General features: G+C 48.1%; 1 protein-coding gene across 2 annotated transcripts in view; it reads right to left on the reverse strand.

Moving 5' to 3' along the window:
* LOC139759947 (uncharacterized) overlaps window positions 1-19,327 on the reverse strand; it is a 193,363-nt gene that overhangs the window by 48,776 nt on the left and 125,260 nt on the right. Inside the window, exon 3 of one of the 2 annotated variants that reach the window (XM_071682609.1) lies at window positions 7,159-7,389. The exons of the other annotated variant lie outside the window; for it this stretch is intronic. Within the exon in view, the coding sequence (XP_071538710.1) occupies window positions 7,159-7,272 (114 nt within the window). The 5' untranslated portion in view covers window positions 7,273-7,389. The remainder of the gene's footprint in view (window positions 1-7,158; window positions 7,390-19,327) is intronic. 2 annotated transcript variants of the gene reach the window in all.

A 19,327-nucleotide genomic window follows, 5' to 3' on the forward strand; every position in this document is an offset into this window, starting at 1 on the left:
TTTCCCCCACCACATTATGAGTATATCCCACCACGTAGGGGTATGCTCCGATAAGCATACTTATTCCTCATCAGACGTATGCTCCCCTACATACAATCTGCCCCAACTAACTCATATTTTCTGTCACATGCTCACCCTCTGTTTCCCATGCTCACATTCCATACCAGAGACTAGCATTCCCTACTAAAAATCTTTACGCTCCGATGGGGACAGTCAGGCTTCAGATATCCCAGCACTAAACAAATAAATAATTGAACCATGTAACTCTATACCCCAGTGTGTGTGTGTGTGTGTGTGTGTGTGTGTGTGTGTGTGTGTGTGTGTGGCGGGCCTGTAACGTGTTGTTCAGGACGCATCGAGTGCATCCTGGTGAATAACACGATGAGTCAGGACAAACGGCGTTTGTTGCTCTCCTGCCTCATTCATCATGAGTGGCCCTTGGGTCGACACTCACCCTCGACAGGGACGAGGGAGGAGGGGTCTTAAACGGATGGCCTCACAATCTACAACCTCGGAAGTCCAGCACCAGAAGGAGGAGGAACAACAACAGGTGACATCAGCTGTGTCGTGGGTACTGACTGAGGAGGTCGGGTTCATCACATCCGCATCCTAGTTGTTAAGCGTCAGTGCTGAGGATAGTGCTCTGGATAGTGCTGAAGATAGCCAGTGTCGTGGGTTGTAGGGAGAGTGTAGGGAAAAGGAGTCACAGACACGGATGATATGATGTATAAAGTGATGCAGGCGTCTCCTTACCATTATCATACTGGTAAAGTCAGCTTTCAGGGATGGTGATTATAATCAAAACCATCTGTTACTTCATTATCATAATAGCAAACGTCTGTTCAGGGACCCTCTCTCTCTGCAACACAACACTGAAGAGCACATATTTCCGAGTTCTTACGTCGAGATTTTGCTTAAAAGGCAGATCTAGCGCGTAGCGCTCACTGTAGGAAAATATATAGAGGATTACGAAGAACGAGTCGTGTGTTGTGAAAGCCAGCAGCCAACGTGTGGGAGAGTCGGAAAGAAAAGTCAGCAACCTGGGCCAAAGGAGTGACAACTGACAGCCTCTGAAAGAGCGTGAGAGAGGAGGGGAAAGGGAAAGGTTTAGGGGGCGGGGGGTTTGCATGACTACCTATTCCTGCATACAGGGAGATGCACAGGGACCCGTCATCCGACCTCTGTCTCCATCGCTCATGCAACCTCCTAACCCTGCGTCCTTCTACTCTCTCTCTCTCTCTCTCTCTCTCTCTCTCTCTCTCTCTCTCTCTCTCTCTCTCTCTCTGCGGAGCCATCCAGCCACCAGAGTCATGGAATGACACAGCCTACCAGGGTCACCTTCACTTCACGTGGGGCCTGTGCAGCAGACCCCGAGCAAGGGTACAACTTAAAGCAGACCACGCACGTGCTCTCGCCAGCGGCGATGTAGCGAACACGCGCGCTGCTCTGACCTACTAGTGACAACCAGATTACGGCGATCAGTCATGCAATTACAGCCAGAGGTCAGAGGTCAAGGTACGAATGCTTCACCCAGGTTCTCTCAGCTGGGGTTAGATGGTGAGTGTTTAGTAACGGGTCTGGTGCGGCGGTAAATCATGGCTTTATACCAATATTCCTGGATCAACACTGCTGACCTCCGGGGCAACATCGAGTGAGAGGCTGTAAGTGCTCAGTAGGGGATGTGGGCCTAGGCTATAGTGTGAGCCAGACTCTAACCCACCCAACCTCAGCTGTGAGCCAGACTCTAACACACCAGTTGGATAATGTCAACAGTGATGTTGCTGGTCGCTAGAATCAGCTAGGTGGATGTTTACAGTCCATGTGTAGTTCGCTTGTGTGACTGGGTGTCTGCTTCACTTGTCTCGTACAGGCTGTGATTATGTATATATATATATATATATATATATATATATATATATATATATATATATATATATATATATATATATATATATTTTGCTTTATCGCTGTCTCCCGCGTTTGCGAGGTAGCGCAAGGAAACAGACGTAAGAATGGCCCAACCCACCTACATACACATGTATATACATAAACGCCCCCCCCCCCCACACACACATGTACATACCTATACATTTCAACGTATACATATATATACATAAACAAACATATGATATATATACATGTACATATTCATACTTGCTGCCTTCATCCATTCACGTTGCCACCCCGCCACACATGAAATGGCAGCCCCCTCCCCCCGCGCGCGCGCGCGAGGTAGCACTAGGAAAAGACAACAAAGGCCACATTCGTTCACACTCAGTCTCTAGCTGTCATATATATATATATATATATATATATATATATATATATATATATATATATATATATATATATATATATATATTGGAAACACCAGTGTAATTTGGAACGTTTTGTTTGTTGGTTTACGTGTCGAAACATTCGTTTCATTATCAAAACTTAGAAATGAACAGAATCTCAGACAACGCCAGTGCAGAAAAATTTAAAGGCCAAAGCAATTAAAACCCACCGAAATAATAACTAGAAGTATAACTATAACAACATATGAATGAACTTACACGCAAGATATGCAAACGATCAAGAATATTGAAAAAAAAATAGTAATCGTAAATCAAAAGTACAAAATATAGTTATCTTAACATCTAGATAAAATAATAAGAAATAATTAAAAAAAAAAAAGTCTCACAGACACACCAGACGTAAGACTGGAAGCTTAAAGCTTGGTAGAGCCCTTCCATGTGAGGCACAGGAAGGCTTATCTCTGTACTTATATAACGCTTCCATGGATCAAGGAAGTCCTGCTCCCACTCACTACTGATCACGAATGAAGACATGGACGCTACCATGGGCGATCGTCTCCCCCCCCCCGGACGCTACCATGGGTGATCGTCCCCCCCCCCCCGGACGCTACCATGGGTGATCGTCCACCCCCCTACCCCCAACGAGTGATTTCTAACAGCCGTTAAAGACGGTTTTGGTAACGAGAACAATGCGACCGAAATGCTCAGCAGATGTGCGACATGTCAAGTTTCTCTTAGTGTTTATGATGTATGATGGCCGACAGCCATTACTCTTGACTGAAACTTGTGGATACAATTCATCAAGAAATTTCTGAAGGTTACTGAAAGTGTGGCGGCCAGTATATACAGTGGGGGAAATGAAACACTGCTCCTGTAACAGCTGTGAATTGAAGGTTTGGTTTAATTAAACATACAGATAATACCTTTTCCAATATATGTGCATGTGGAATTATATAAAAGGCTTCTTAAAAACTGCATATTCATGAAGAAATAATCAGAATAAATGTCAAAAGACTTGATAGTCAAAGTGCGAATAAAATTACGTTTAAGTTTTATAGAAATAAATGAGTGAACTTTCGTATATATATATTCATATGCCAGTGAACATAGGCCATCTGTTCACTGACTTTTTGAACGAATTATCCATCCACTTAATTGCTGTCTAAAAATGGAAGAACAGGATTAATTTGTATGTCAGATGTGAACTTCAAACTCTCATATGTTTTTAGAATTCAGATAATCTCAAAACCGTGGGATTTGATCTGGTGAGTTAAACACAAGAAATGTATCCTCTACGTTTATGACTTAAAGGATTGAATACTCTTGGGGTGATCGTTAAGTCACTGGACTCAGTGATGACTGAGGGATACACTGACTTGAGTCAGGCCAACTGGAGATCAAATAGCCATACTGGCAATTTGCTGAAGATATTTCGTTATCAAAAAACAACAACAGAATGTCGTTCACTGCCATCTTAACAGATTCGTTATTCGTCTACGATCAAGACCCTTCAGTAACTCCAAATCCCTAAAACCATAATACAAATATTTATAGTTACCTTTAAAGGAATATTAGGGAACAGACGCTGAAGATTAAAACTGGTTATTTTACGCACTTTTCCAAGATTGAAATTCATTTTTTTTTTTAAAGTGGGGAGAAATCTCTTCACCAGTAAATTGATTATTACGGGAGGATGGAGAAGAACCAGAAATTTGAATGATTAATAGCTAAACGTACCACCTGCTCATACAACAGGTCCGATTGGGCAATTATATATGTGTGTGTATATATATATATATATATATATATATATATATATATATATATATATATATATATATATATATATATATATATATATATATACACACACACACACACACACACACATACACACACTGTTCATCAGGCTGGCCTCTTACTCGTTTCGTTCTCGGTGTTCAGTTAGGTAGACTGGTTCGGCGGCGCCACCCAACGTACTGCTGTATGACCTGAAATCTTTGCCCAGCTGACAGATCCTGACTTTGCATTTACGGAGCATTTCCCTCGTATGTGCGCTGCTTCTAGAGCTTTCCTAGCGCTCTTCCGTCGACAATGATGCAACAAACATGGCCTCTTCCAGTATGGATATTGATGTTCCTTCTGATCCACATGTGGGCCGACAGCATTCGATGTTCTGTGCTTCATTTAGTCGCCCATATGTTCTGCCAGTTTTCTTTCGAACCGACACACTGTTTCACCGAAACAAGCTCGCTGGCACCCACTGCAGGGAATCCCATATACGATGTATGTTCTGTTACCGGTGTCGACCTAACCATTCCATTTACGTCTTGTAAGATCCCCAAATTTTCTTTCTTCCAGGCGATGCAGCACTATTCCCGTTGTCCATTTTCCAGGAGATCGTCTAAGACTTGCCTCTCTTGTGCGTCTAGAAGAACAACTCACAACCTCGTTTCTTGCTAGATTATTCACAACATTATCATGTTCCCGCCCGTTACTCCACCTTATCATCCTGGCTTTGTGTTGCACAGCTGGATGACTCCGACCCTCAGGGGGCAGCCCAGCTTTAAGGAGCGCTTCATCAACATCATTCATCTTTTTTTCTGTCTTCTTTCTGGAAGTGTTCGTGGCTGTGATTCCCTCAAGGCTTTCAGATAAAAGTATGATAACGTCTGTGATTACGCCCTACCACCGCTGGCTGACAGACGACCAAAGTGCCTCCCTCCCTCCCTCTCTTGGTAAGGTTCCCATAAGCGGAGAGCTTCGAACCCAACCTCAGGTCCGTCCTCCATATCATTACGGCGTCGGTGGGGGACGAACGGATGTTTTACCCGTGTCGCCTCTGCCTCGATGGCAGACTGTATCCTCTCGCTAACACCGTCCACACCGTCCTTCACCATCCAGCTGGGTAGCTCAGCTGGGGGCGTTCGACCAACACATCATCGTCCACACGTTTGATATCCCTTCGCCATTCAGGTCTGTCCAGCTGGGTGCGTTCAACTAACACATCATCGTTCACACGTCTGATATCCCTTCGCCATTCAGGTCTGTCCAGCTGGGTGCTTTTGACTTACACATCATAGTCCACGCATCTGATTTCCCTTCGCCATTCAGGGTAGCCCAGCTGGGAGCGTTCGACCGACACATCATCGTCCACTTAGCGAGAACGTAAGGAGGTACGCCCCCCAAGCCATGGTTCTGGTAGAGGTCTTCTTCTTCAAGGCGTTTCCATGTATTGGTCCGCCATGACCAAGGTCACAGGGTGGGATCCATCCCTCATCCTCTATGTTGTCGTTCTTCTTCTTCTTCTTCTTCTTCTTCTTCTGCTTTGGATGACGGCGAGTCTTCAACTTGAGCGTTACGTGCTACTTATCTTACGACACATCCCGAACGTTACGACGAAATCCACCCCCAGGCCTTACGACCCGTCCTGAGCCTTATGTCACACCCCCGAGCATTACGACGCATCCCGAACTTTACGACACACCCGGAGCCTCACGACACAGGGAACACATCACACAGACTCGGGTAAAAGAACTCTGAACAAAGACACACGCAAAATACCAGCTTGTTTAGAACTAACCACCTACAACAACAACAACAACAACAACAACAACAACAACAACAACAACAACAAGAACAACAACAACAACAACAAATTAATACATTTCCGGCTTAGATATGTTGACGAAGGTCACTGTACAGCCGTGGCAGTGACGGCACCGCCAGCACAGCGTCACACACCGTCCAGCCTTGGCAGTGACGGCACCGCCAGCACAGCGTCACACACCGTCCAGCCTTGGCAGTGACGGCACCGCCAGCACAGCGTCACACACCGTCCAGCCTTGGCTGTGATGGCAGCACCCCCTCTCCAGCTCCCACCCCCAACAATGGTCATTTATATGACAACATGAAAAACATCATTAGTCTGCCCCGTCCCATGTCTGATGCCCTTTGTACCGCTACACAAAGCGATGCACAAAGTCAAAGAAAGTTTTCATATATTATATCTTATATACCTGTTATATCACCCCCACCCACCCCCACACTACCCTCTTCTATGCAGACGTTACCTTAAATCTCTCGAAGTGTGTGTGCGTGTGTGTGGGTCGGTGGGTGTGGGTGGGTTGGGGTTGTGGGTGTGTTTTGGTCGAGAGGGACGCAGTAGCGAAGCTCGGGCCCAGTAACGTTCATTTGTGTCCTGATGGAGTAGTGTTGTCTCTGTCTGTCTGGGCTTTTGAGTCACCAGGAGGCGGGTGAGTGATCCAAGTAGTCCTATGTTTTGCGTTGATGTCCAGCTCCTTTCATTCCGTTTCTTGGTTCTCTTTTAGCTGCTTCTGCTGTTCTTTCAACAACGTCTCTCTCTGTCTTCAAGGTATTTCAGCGGTTTTTATCGTTGTGGTCGCGTATGGTCTGATGTATTAGAGGAAAAGGAAGAATTTGGCCAACCCTAGAAGTCTTGCTTTGTGAGTAGCAGCCAAAGATCCTTGGCAGCCACTAACGTCTGGTGGCCAACGTAGAAGACACCACGGACGCTCGTCTCCGGCAGGGTCGTGTGGCTCGGGGTTTAAAAAGACTGTTTGACGCCTCTCCCCCCCCCCCCCCCCTCTCTCTCTCTCTCTCTCTCTCTCTCTCTCTCTCTCTCTCTCTCTCTCTCTCTCTCTCTCTCGCTAGATCTGCTATTTTGGCTACGTCTTGTCGTAGCCACTCGCTAGGTGGGTGAGTCTACGCCTCTCTCTCTCTCTCTCTCTCTCTCTCTCTCTCTCTCTCTCTCTCTCTCTCTCTCTCTCTCTCTCCATCGCTGCCAGGCAGGCTGAGCAAAAGGTCCCAGCAATAAGACAAAGGTCAGGACCCAACTGACCTTTGCGCCGTCTTCACTCTGGCCACTCTGGACTTGTAGCCACGCTGGGAAACTGAGGTCAGGTGGGAGTGATCGTGGCAGACTGACAGACACCAGAGGGCGAGCTGGCATCATCGAACTGGTACCCTCAGGTCTTGTGAATGACACACACCACCTTCTTCCTCCCTCGTGAGCGACCGGGTCAGGTAAGGTGAGCCCAGACAACAGCCATCATCAATTCTGGCCGGATTCCTGTGGGGTAGTGAGGTTGTATAACACGATGTTGCCCCGAGGGAAGGGAAGGGAGGATCGGTCTAGGCGCCCAAGGCTGCTGCACAATGGTTCATTACCACATCTGGAGGTCAGCGAGAAAGGCCAAACACGTTCATGATATCTGAGAGGGACTTGGAGGATTATGCTAATGTGTATACAGACCACTACAGCCTCATTAGACTCGTGTGATTAGAGGAAATATGACTTAGATCAGGGAGGGAATATGAGGTAGATGTTATTAGTTAATGAGAAGTTTTTAATTACATTAACAACAGCGCATTCGTCTCTCTTCCTGTGTTTTCTATGTATCTCTTTCTCCACGACAACCAGTCTCTACACTTCTCTTTCGTTCTGTCTTTATCCCTCACTCCGTCTGTCCCTAATTGTTTATGACTGGGAGTGCGTCCTTAACCAATGTCATAATTAGGGAGGAAGGACAGCCACAGTTTGGGTGGGAGTGGGGGTGCGAGGAAGCTCTTTACCAAATTTGAAACATCAGCAACTTGTCTGTACTACACACACACACACACACACACACACACACACACACACACACACACACACACACACACACACACACTCTGTAACCCCACGCGTCCGTCTCCAACACTGGACCATCGCCAACCACACCAAAGCCTCCTGCTCGTTTAGATCAGCCACGCTGCCAACTGTAATCCCAGCGTCTATTGTCTCCTTTAGGTCCCCTTCCCCCACCAAGTTGTTGAGTCCAACCCTGCTTCTAACCGTATCCCATCTTCTACTGTCCTAACCAGGACCCCAAGTCCCTCCAGTTTGTACCTCTGGATGAGGAATTAAGCTGAGGGTAACATGTGTACGTCGCTACAATCATGATATCAAGCTACAACCTCTACATTCTTCGTCGAGTCCGGAGCTTCGTCTAATTCTTTTCTCCCACGTCACCTTTGCCTTCCAATGCCTAGTCATTCATCTTTAACCACAACACAAGAAGAACTTTTGGGATGAGAAGAAGAGAAAAAAATATTACGCCACAAAGAGAGTCATATGCCCACTCACCCTCGTTCCCCCTTTGCAACACCCACCGGGGATGTAGCCCAGTACTGGTAGTTACTCCTGATCCACTCCAAACCACCGCTTGGACCTGGGGATGACGTCGACGCCTCCTCGTTGTTAACTCCCAGCGACACTTTGCTCTTCATAAACACCCCCTCCCCACCACCACGAGAAGCTACTTAAGTGAGCGAGCTGACCTTGCCAACAACAGCTATGTTATGATTTACATGAGAGCTCTGGGACCTGACCAGCCTACTGGGACGTAAAAACGCCCAAAGCCGACGGCTGAAGACCGTCGCAATTAAGTGGAACACAACGAGTCGGTGTTAGGCGTGCGGTAGAGGCCAAGTCATGTTAGGAGGTGTTAGAAGATGATAGGGGTTGTTGAAGAGGTAGTGTTAGATGGTTCTGTAAGAGACTTGTTAGGAAGAAGTGGTGTTCGTAGGTGGTGGGAGGGAGAGAGGGAGAGGGGTTAGAAAGGAGGTGGTGTGTGTGAGATGTTATGAACCAGTTGGTGTTAGGAGGGAACTTGGCTTGAAAGGGGTGTGACATCCGAAGCAAACGCGTGCTGGAGGCAACATTATGAGACATGAGGTGTTATGAGTGTCTCCTAGTCAAGGAAAGAAGGTTTCCTTAAAGGGAGCTGGTCTTGAAGGGTGGTGGTGTAGAGGGAAAGGGGTCTTGAGGGAAAGAGAATCATAGTGTGAGGAGGGGGTGGGAAAGCTACGTTAAAGGAAAGAAGTGAGGGAAAGATATGAGGGTGCGACATCTCTGGACCCACTAGATTACAGACCTCATGTCCCTCTTGTGTGTTAGTGACATCAGTATGAATACAGTGGATCATGTAAACTATCCCTCTGCTTTGACCACGTCACATAACCCCCCACTACGCTCTCGAAGCGCATTACAGCTGAGGTATGCCAGGGTCGAACCCCCAACCCTCATGTACTGCAGTATTGTCCCGGTCGGGAGTGTACTACGTCACGCGTGACCTTCTGAAACAAGCAGTAGTTAACAGACGAGCGGACGCGTTCGTAACTGATAACCGTTATCCTTATCGCGATGCTGTTATCTGGCCCTCATGACCTGTGTGATGCTGATCTGTGTATTGACCTCATCATTACTTTTATTGACCTCTTGATAATGTGTGTGTGTGTGTGTGTGTGTGTGTGTGTGTTGACCTGGTCATCTGTATTCGTCACTAGTGACCTGTGAACTGGCCTAGTGATCTGTAGGGAGGGAGGAGGGGAGGGTTGGTGCCTGCGCACCAGGCTAGGGAGGGAGGGAGGGAGGAGGGGAGGGTTGGTGCCTGCGCACCAGGCGAGGGAGGGAGGGAGGGAGGAGGGGAGGGTTGGTGCCTGCGCACCAGGCGAGGGAGGGAGGGAGGGAGGAGGGGAGGGTTGGTGCCTGCGCACCAGGCGAGGGAGGGAGGGAGGGAGGAGGGGAGGGTTGGTGCCTGCGCACCAGGCGAGGGAGGGAGGGAGGGAGGAGGGGAGGGTTGGTGCCTGCGCACCAGGCGAGGGAGGGAAGGAGGAGGGGAGGGTAGGTGGCTGGTCATAGGAACATAAACAAAGACAGACGTAATAGCAAGGTTACAATGACTGGCGTTTCGCCTCCGTCCGCAGGTTGTGGGGCTTATCCTCCTCCTCCTCCTCCTCCCTCACTGCGTAGTGTCCTCTGCCTCGACCACCTGATTCAGCCCATGCCTTTCACCACCACTACCCACCCACCTACCTCGGCTGATGCCTCTCACCACCACCACCCACCCACCTACCCACCTACCTCAGCTGATGCCTCTCACCACAACCCACCCAGACACCTACCCACCTACCTCAGCTGATGCCTCTCACCACCACAACCCACCCACCTACCCACCTACCTCAGCTGATGCCTCTCAACACAACCCACCTAGACACCACTGGAAGTGCTACCTCCACTACTAGTGGAGTAATGATCACCTAAGACTAAAAAAATATCACCCAGAACCTTAGAGAAATAAGCGAGAGATGCAAGATTTTGCCACTGCTGTGAGAACTAAGAACTTAGCTATAGAGATACCGACTTACATGGCAGGAGCCAAAGTGAATAAAATCCGGCAGTAAAGAGACACAGATTACTGAAATAAATAACAAATATACACCTGGAGCCATGTGACATCTTAGCACCAGTCAGCCAATCAGTGTTGCGCTCATCCGCGGAGCCTCAGCTCAGTAGGCAATCAGGTCTGCGCTAATCCCTGGAGACTCACATCAGTAGCCAATCAGGTCCATGCTAATCCCTGGCCGCCTTGTGTGCAGTAGCGAATCAGCGTCATGCTCCTGCCCTGCGCCTCTGCGCATGAAAGCCAATCAGCGTCACGCTGATCCCCTACGACTCATGCGCGATAGCCAATCAGCGTTACGCCTCAGGTACTCCCAAAAGGCGCCCTAGTCTTAATATCTGGGGTTTCTGGGGGAATCTGTTGGTATCTGGGGAGTATCGCTCTTGGGAGACCACCGATTACTGGGGAGCAGGGATGGATGGAGGATGGAGCTGGACGTCCCTGCTGGGGTGCAGGAGCCTCCCCAGGTTCTGCTGGGGTGAAGGTTCCTCCCCCAGGTTCTGCTGGGGTGAAGGTTCTTCCCCAGGTTCTGCTGGGGTGAAGGTTTCTCCCCTAGATGGTGCTCGAGTGGATGTTTCTCCCCAGGTTCTGCTGGGGTGAAGGTTCCTCCCCTAGATGGTGCTGGGGTGGATGTTTCTCCCCAGGTTCTGCTGGGGGTGAAGGTTCCTCCCCTAGGCGGCGTTGCTGGGGTGCAGGTTCCTCACTCAGGAGATGGTTGGGATAAAGTTACCTCCCCCAGACAATGTTTGGGGTGGAGGTATCTTACCCTACATGTTGCCCTTGGGGTGGAGATGTCTCTCCCCTAGACAATGTTGAGGTTTGGGGTGGGGGGTGAAGACACTGTACACCCCTCCTTCCCAAAAAAAAAAAAAACTGGGGTGGAGCTGCCCTCCAGATGATGCTGGGGTGAAAGCACTATACTCTACCTCCCCCCAGACAGACCTAGGGACGCGATGCTGGGGGCTGTGTGTATAAAGGTACCAACTCCTCCTCCCCCCCTAGAGAGTGGCGGGGTACATGACAGACGCCAATTGTCAGCCTCAACAGACGCAGAGAGAGAGAGAGAGAGAGAGAGAGAGAGAGAGAGAGAGAGAGAGAGAGAGAGAGAGAGAGAGAGAGAGGAGACAGTGTGACTCCCGGCACTTTACTCGTCGCTATTTGTGGCTGGGCCATAAACTGCTGGGGTGTGGGGGTGTGGGGGTGTGGAGGTGTGGGGTGGGAGGGCCGATGTCACCATCATTACCACTGTCATGTTCATCTTGGTGGGGCGGTGTGTGGGGTGGGGGGGGTAAATGTCTGGGGTACGGCAACCTTACCCACAACACTCACCCCTCCTCGTCAGCGCTACAACTGACTACAACCATCATATATATATATATATATATATATATATATTCTTCACTTTGAAGTAAGTCCAGTGAGGACAAAAGCCAAGTCCCAGATAAGATTAGTGGGTCTTATCTATGAAATTAAGAGGAATGTTTCCTTAAACATGATTGATATAAAACTGTTATTCTTTAAACCTGTTCCTGGTTTAGTTTTGGTCCTACGAAAACCTTGGTCTTATATACAGTCCATATATATATATTCCCCAGATGTCTGGAGCCATGGAGAAAAATCATGCGCGAATGAATCCTACTCATGATTTTATAATGCATGATATTCACAGCCGTGCGCACGTTAGTTAAGGCTTCGACGAACGTTTTTCCAAGAACGTTTCCTTCACGGTGAAAACGTTGGTCTGCAAGCATGTATCCTGAATGTCTTCTTTAAAGTGACTAAATGTCGTTTCGTCATTTAATTTCTCCTCACTACAGCAACACCAGTACCCACTCCCCCCTCGCCTGGTGCACCAGGGTAATTCCTCTCCTTCCAATAGGTAAAACAGACATCAGAAATATGTCTGTTTAACTTTAGACAAGAATACAATGTCTACGTACGTGTTCAGACCTCTAGGGAAGGCCCCTTGCCTTACTCATTACGTACTCCCAAAATCCCACCGAACAAACTCCCGAACTTTCGTCAGGTTTCGTTGAGGATCTAATGAAAGTCGCGTTACGTCATGTTTGGATTAAGTTCTCTGGATGGGTTGTAATTAACGCGTGGGTCTTGGTCGCTCCCACCTTCCAGAGAACAGCTCTCTGCACACACACACACACACACACACACACACACACACACGACGAAGGGAGTTAGGGGAGAGAGAGAGAGAGAGAGAGAGAGAGAGAGAGAGAGAGAGAGAGAGAGAGAGAGAGAGAGAGAGAATACTTTTTCCCGAGACTCCTTCAATGGTCGGGTATAATGACCTAACTTCCAGGCGATGACCATCAAAGATTGGATCACAATGGCGCTCAGTGGGAGGCTATCTTAGATGCCGTCCAACATCGTGCCACTCTGGGTCGAACTTTAACCCTGAGAAGGGAGGGAGGGAAGGGAAGGAGGAGGGGAGATCACGATTAACACTCTTCTTCCTCCTTCTTCCTTCTTCTTTCTTTCTTTCTTTCTTCTCCTTCCTACTTCCTTCTTCTTTTTCCTTCTTTTTTCCTTCTTCTTCCTTTTTCTTCCTTCTTCTTCTTCTTCTGCCTACTCCCTTCTTTTTCCTTCTTTTTTCCTTATTTTTTCTTTCATCTTCCTTCTTCTTCTTTCTTTCTTCTTCTATCTTAGTCTTCTTTCTTCCTTCTTTTGTTCGTCATGATTTCCTTCCCATCGTCCTGGGTCACCGACCCTCTCCTCTCTCTCTCTCTCTCCCTTCCGAAGACTCCCGCGGCCACTTGCGATCGCGCGCCTCCCTTCAAACTGGTTCCACTGTTGCCAGTCTCGGGGACGGTGTGGATGCGAACGCGTCATCAACGTAAACAAAAAAAAAGTAAAAAGAAAAGAAAAAGAAGAGAAAAGAAAAGAAAAATGAAGAAAAACAAACACTAGACCTTCGCCCTCCTCCTCCTTCGTTGCCTGCCTCGTTCATCGAAATCGGAGAGTGTGTTCAAATGTTTAAAATGTCCTCCATTAAGTTCGTCGTATATGGTGGCCGGCTGGCTGCCCACAAGGACTTCCAAACAAAAAATATGACGAAAAATGAAAAAAATAGAGAGACCATGGGGAGACATCGTCGTCGAGACCCATGTCAGCATCGACAAGGACGAGCGTTGCGCGCTACGTGATGACCACCAGGTACATCCATACATACAACCCAGCTGGGACACAAGGCACTTTGGCAAAGAGGGGGAGAGAGCAGGACGCGCTTTCCCTCGGAAGCCCCCGTTGGTCTCGTGAGAGAGAGAGAGAGAGAGAGAGAGAGAGAGAGAGAGAGAGAGAGAGAGAGAGAGAGAGAGAGAGAGAGAGAGAGAGAGAGAGAGAGAGAGAGCTGCACAGCATTAAGTAGCAGGGACAATGCGCGAGGATCGATATATATATATAATGTATACTTGTGAACGTGTGTAAGGACGCGCGGGAGGGGGAAGTTGTGTGTGTGTGTGTGTGTGTGTGTGTGTGTGTTGCGGGGGGGGGGGGGAGTGGTAGTGGATGTAGTACGAGTAAGCGTACCACTAGGAAGGCGTGTGCCAGTGGGCAGGTGTGTGCATTCCACTGTGTGGACGTGAGCGTGCTAGTGGGTGAACACGGGCGTACTAGTGGGCGGGTGCGGACGTGGTAACTGAACGGGGCCGTGGCGTGGCAGTGGGCGGGCGAGGGCGTGGACGCGCTAGTGGGCGTGCCAACCCCGAATCAGTCTCCATAGCTCACCAGTACCCAACAAAGACAAACAAAATACCATCGACTCACGTCGCCAACACCCGCCATTACGCAGTGACTGATAATTCTACCACTTGATTATGTCTTTGTATCACTGTGTGTAATAAGTGGGTCTTACCAACCACTGGGAAAGCCATCCATCCCAATGAATAGAAACATTTCTATCCTTCAATTTTGTTAGTATAATCTCTCTCCTTACCAGGCCATAGGCTGTGGCATGGGGAAAGGCATTACGTAACGGGCCTTGAACACGACGTAACGGGCCTTGAGCACGACGTAACGGGCCTTGAACACGACGTAACGGGCCTTGAACACGACGTAACGGGCCTTGAACACGACGTAACGGGCCTTGAACACGACGTAACGGGCCTTGAGCACGACGTAACGGGCCTTGAACACGGCGTTACGGGCCAAAAAAAGAAGTTATTTAATACCCTTATATAGGACGTGCTCCAGGGTTGTCGCGAGACGTAACTTCTTCCTCAAAGCTCGTACTTAAGCAGATAAACATTAAGAAACAAGTGTTTAGTAGCTGGGAACAGCGATGGGGAGGAGACGCGCTCACAAAACTGACCATAAACTGTGCAAGAAGAGGAACTAATAACCATATCCACCGTCCACCAGACAACACTAGGAATTAATATAATTAAACGTGTGACAAATCCTTTCCCAAAGCCCAGGCCTTCAGACGCCGCCTGCAGCAATTGACAATGCATTTGATATCCCCCTGTACACACACACACACACACACACACACACACACACACACATACACACACACATATCCGTGATCCATAAACCTGTTGGTGCGTTCTTATGGCAGAACAAACTAATGTCATTTGGACGGCTATTTTACCTCTCCCCGTGTCCTTGTGTGGATCCTACGTGGCAGGAGACACGAACCCAACATTTATAACATATCAAGCGATCAAACTCCACTCTGTACGCCAAGCAGCCATCGGGACGTGAAATTAAGGGGAATTAGGACGTGATCCTATTCAGATCACGTCACGTTTGCTACTCTCGGGTGTATAATTCATCGGCTCGTTTTTCCTCAGTTGATGGGAATCAGTATATTATGACGAGGCAAATGCGCGCGCAGTGTTGCCTTTTACCTGCGGGATGACACAGAACCCGGGCCGCTCATTCCCCGTTTTCTAAATCTGAGTCAGCTGGTTGCGTGGGAAGGGGGGGGGGGATTAAGAGGACCAGGAGGCGTGTGTCTACAACATCAAGGACGTGATGTGGGGGAGGGGAAGGGGAAAAGGTGGGGGGGAATGGGGATTTGAACATGCCATGGCTGGTACGCGAAACAAACCCCCCAAAAAAGTCAGTATTCATTTATGTGTTTAAAAAGTTCAACTTCGTCTGTCTGTGCTTTCAAAGAGAGGAGATTTCGAGCCAATGTGTCACGGGTGGTGGTGGTGGTGTGCAGGGAGCGCACACGCGCGCGCCTGGGACAGTTTCTTGCCTTTCACTATGCGTGGCTGGGCGCCGGGCGGCCCGGCCGGTGTGTGTATGTGTGTGTACGTGCGGAAGCGCACGGTCGTGTACCGTCGCCCCGCCTTACTGGTTGATGTACACACACACGAGGTGTTGCTCCCTCCCTCCCTCCGTCCTTCCGTCCGTCTGTCTCTTTGTTTCCTTTGTCTATCTGTGTGTCCGTCTCTCGGTCTCTCTGTCTCGCTGTCTCTCTGTTCGTCTATCTGTCCGTCTGCCTCTCTCTGTCAGTCTTCTCACTGTCTGTGCGTCTCTCTCTCTCTCTCTCTCTCTCTCTCTCTCTCTCTCTCTCTCTCTCTCTCTCTCTCTCTCTCTCTCTCTCTCTCTCTCTCTGTCAGTCACTTATCATTTGTGTGTTACGGTGAGATAGATAGATAGATAGAGAGAGAGAGAGAGAGAGAGAGAGAGAGAGAGAGAGAGAGAGAGAGAGAGAGAGAGACAGAGACAGAGAGAGAGAGAGAGTGTTTTACAACTCATATACATTCACTTTATGTATGCATATTTCGTAACACAACAATTGGGTTTGTTAACATTAACTAAACTTTCTCCCTGAGTAGCCTTGGAAGTCACTAGTTACTTGAGAGAGAGAGAGAGAGAGAGAGAGAGAGAGAGAGAGAGAGAGAGAGAGAGAGAGAGGAGGGGGAGGGGGCGCCGCTTGTGGTGACGATTCGCGGGCCAATCCAGGGGTCGGATCCCTCCCGCCCACCAGAATGACCTACTCTCACCCCCCACACCCCAACCTCCACACTGAGTGTCACTAACACCATGGTATAGCAGGTTCCTCTCTCCTCTCCTCGCTCCTCTCCTCTCCTTCTCTCTCCTCTCCTCTCCTCTTCCTCCCTCACGCACACCAGCGACAGAGGGGTAGGTCAGTGCCCTCGCCGCTGGCTATGGCGTGGGTAACACATTATAGACACCGGGCGAACGTGAGTTAGACAATTATAGAATTATTGATGGGTATCCAAGCAGGGTTTGGGTTGGGTGGGTGGGAGTGGAGGGTGGTTCTGCTAAATTATCTTCTCTTCCGGAATGAGCAGTTCATGAAGCTTTAAGCTTATTGGAAAGCTAAACCAAGCTAAACCCATGGACAGGTTAAACCTATGGGCAGGCTTAACCTATGGATAAACGACTATAAATTATTTATTGTAATGATAATGTGTTCCCCGGGTAGCTAACTCACCTGTGTGTTCCCCAAGTCCCATTGTTAAGTCTGGGCTAGACCAGGGTCATCGTGAAATGGTCCACTACATACTGACCCTTGACCAAGACCTGGCCTTTAACATAACCCTTAAAGGTCAAGTGAAAGACCAACCAGCCATCTATATAGTAGAACCGTCGTGCTCAAGGTCATCTTGACTGTGAAGCGGGTTGAAGTATGACCTCTTACGATTCATAAGCCATATTGGAAAGCCGCTGACGATCGTATTTCAGTGTTGATGATAATCCAACTTCCGAAATTGTATAGTTAGTTTTGTGTGCACACATCCGGTCTGTTTGGCTGACGGCTGGCTGACCTGATCCATAAACCACAAAGGAATATCAACAACGGAAATGTAAATGATAATGATAATGATGATGATGATAATAATAATAATAATAATAATAATAATAATAATAATAATAATAGTAATAATAATGATAGTAATAGTGATAATAATGATAATAATAGTAATAATAATAATAATAATAATAATAATAATAATAATAATAATAATAATAATAATGATAAACAATTTATTGAATTAGCAGCCAGGTCCGAAAGCGTGGAGGGACAATACACACTGATTATGTAGTAAGGCTATAACACGGTGAGGGAGGTAGACCACAGTGGTTTGACTAAATGGGGAGGCAGCCTGCTGGTGACTGACGGCGTACCCAGTGGTTGGGACAGGGGTTATTCTGGTAGTGGGATAACTCCCACTGACATTACCATACTTACCCAACCACTTCAGAAAGTACCCATTCATACTCCTCTCCTTCAACACAAAGAAAATCTATATTGTCGTCTCCCGCAACTCTGCCACTGGCAAGGCCGTGGGTGTTGCCTGCGTGACCCAGCCCCACTGTTGTGAGGGACGAAATGGTGGAATGAACAAAGGACATCTGCCTCACAAAACCGAATTCTCCGCCATACTCACGCTCTTAAAGATTGCAGAAGCCACAACCAGAAACACTTTGATTATTTCTGATCCGCTCTCCTCACTACTTGCCCTAAATATCCTGAGATCAGAATGAAACAAGCTGGTCTCTGAAGCCAGATACAAATATGTGAACAATTCTGGTAAAAAGGGACTGAATTCAAACTGTCTTGGATTCCCTCGAACGTAGACCTCCTGGAGCATGATCGAGTTGATGCTTTGGGCATAAGTTACATGAGATAAAGAGGATGTTGAAAACAAAACTAACGTGTTAATTCGAAGCTTAAAACCTCTAAACAGAGACGAAGTAAGAGATGTATCTGAAGCAAGAAGACGAGTGCTAATAGGCTCCAGCATATCTATTTTCCATAACAATGTATCTCTCGTCCAACATGTGTATGGGGAAGGTAACAAGATCAGTAGACTAAAAGATGTTGTCACTGTTGGATTAAAGATAGGCAGGCGCTCTGGCCTGTCTAGATGTATGAATCATGTCAACTGTAAAGTGTGTGGCTCGAGATATGGACACACATTGTAACATTATGGTCACAGTTTGTGAGAGAATAAAAAAAGATGTTATGCCAGAAATGGGACAACGTTTGACAGTTAATGGGTTTACTACGTGGTGAGGTTGTAAGCCAGTGCAACGCAGCAGCTTCGTAACATCTCACGATTATTGGTTGCTCGAGTGTGACAAAAGACCCTTCGTGGCCTCTGTATTCTATGTAGGACCCAGTGTGGTTGCGAGCGGTGCTGTGGAGGCTGATATCAGTGGCAGAGTCGTCCCCATACTCCCACCTGGTAGGTGCAGCCGTCAAGGGTATCGGTCATCAGGTTGAAGGTGCGTACCAACCCGTTTATCGCCCAGGCTCTTGTGTCGACCAAATCGATGATTACCGACCATCTCGAATGCCTAAGCCGCCCTCGAGCGGAGGGAGAGTTTGTACGGTTCTTGATTCATGAAACATCGGCAAAATAGTGGACTGCCGCATATCCCTCGAGGTGGACCGCCGTACATTTGCAGTGGTGGACGGCCGTACATCTCCAGTGGTGGACGGCCGTACATCTCCAGTGGTGGACGACCGTACATCTCCAGTGGTGATAAGGATACACATCTAGACTCAGGCATGGCCTTATCAATGGTGACCCTGGAAGGTACTCCCCACGACCCCTTACCACCACCCCGTCTGGGTAGTAACGCCCGATAACAAAGATAACAGAGGGGTTGTGCACCTGCTAACACACCAGCTCTCTCTCTCTCTCTCTCTCTCTCTCTCTCTCTCTCTCTCTCTCTCTCTCTCTCTCTCTCTCTCTCTCTCTCTCTCTCTCTCTCTCTCTCTCTCCAGCATTGATCACCGTCACAATACCGATTCCCGGCAAAATGTCTTCCTCCGCC

This window comes from Panulirus ornatus, chromosome 34, assembly GCF_036320965.1.
Source record: "Panulirus ornatus isolate Po-2019 chromosome 34, ASM3632096v1, whole genome shotgun sequence".
NCBI lineage: Eukaryota > Metazoa > Arthropoda > Malacostraca > Decapoda > Palinuridae > Panulirus > Panulirus ornatus.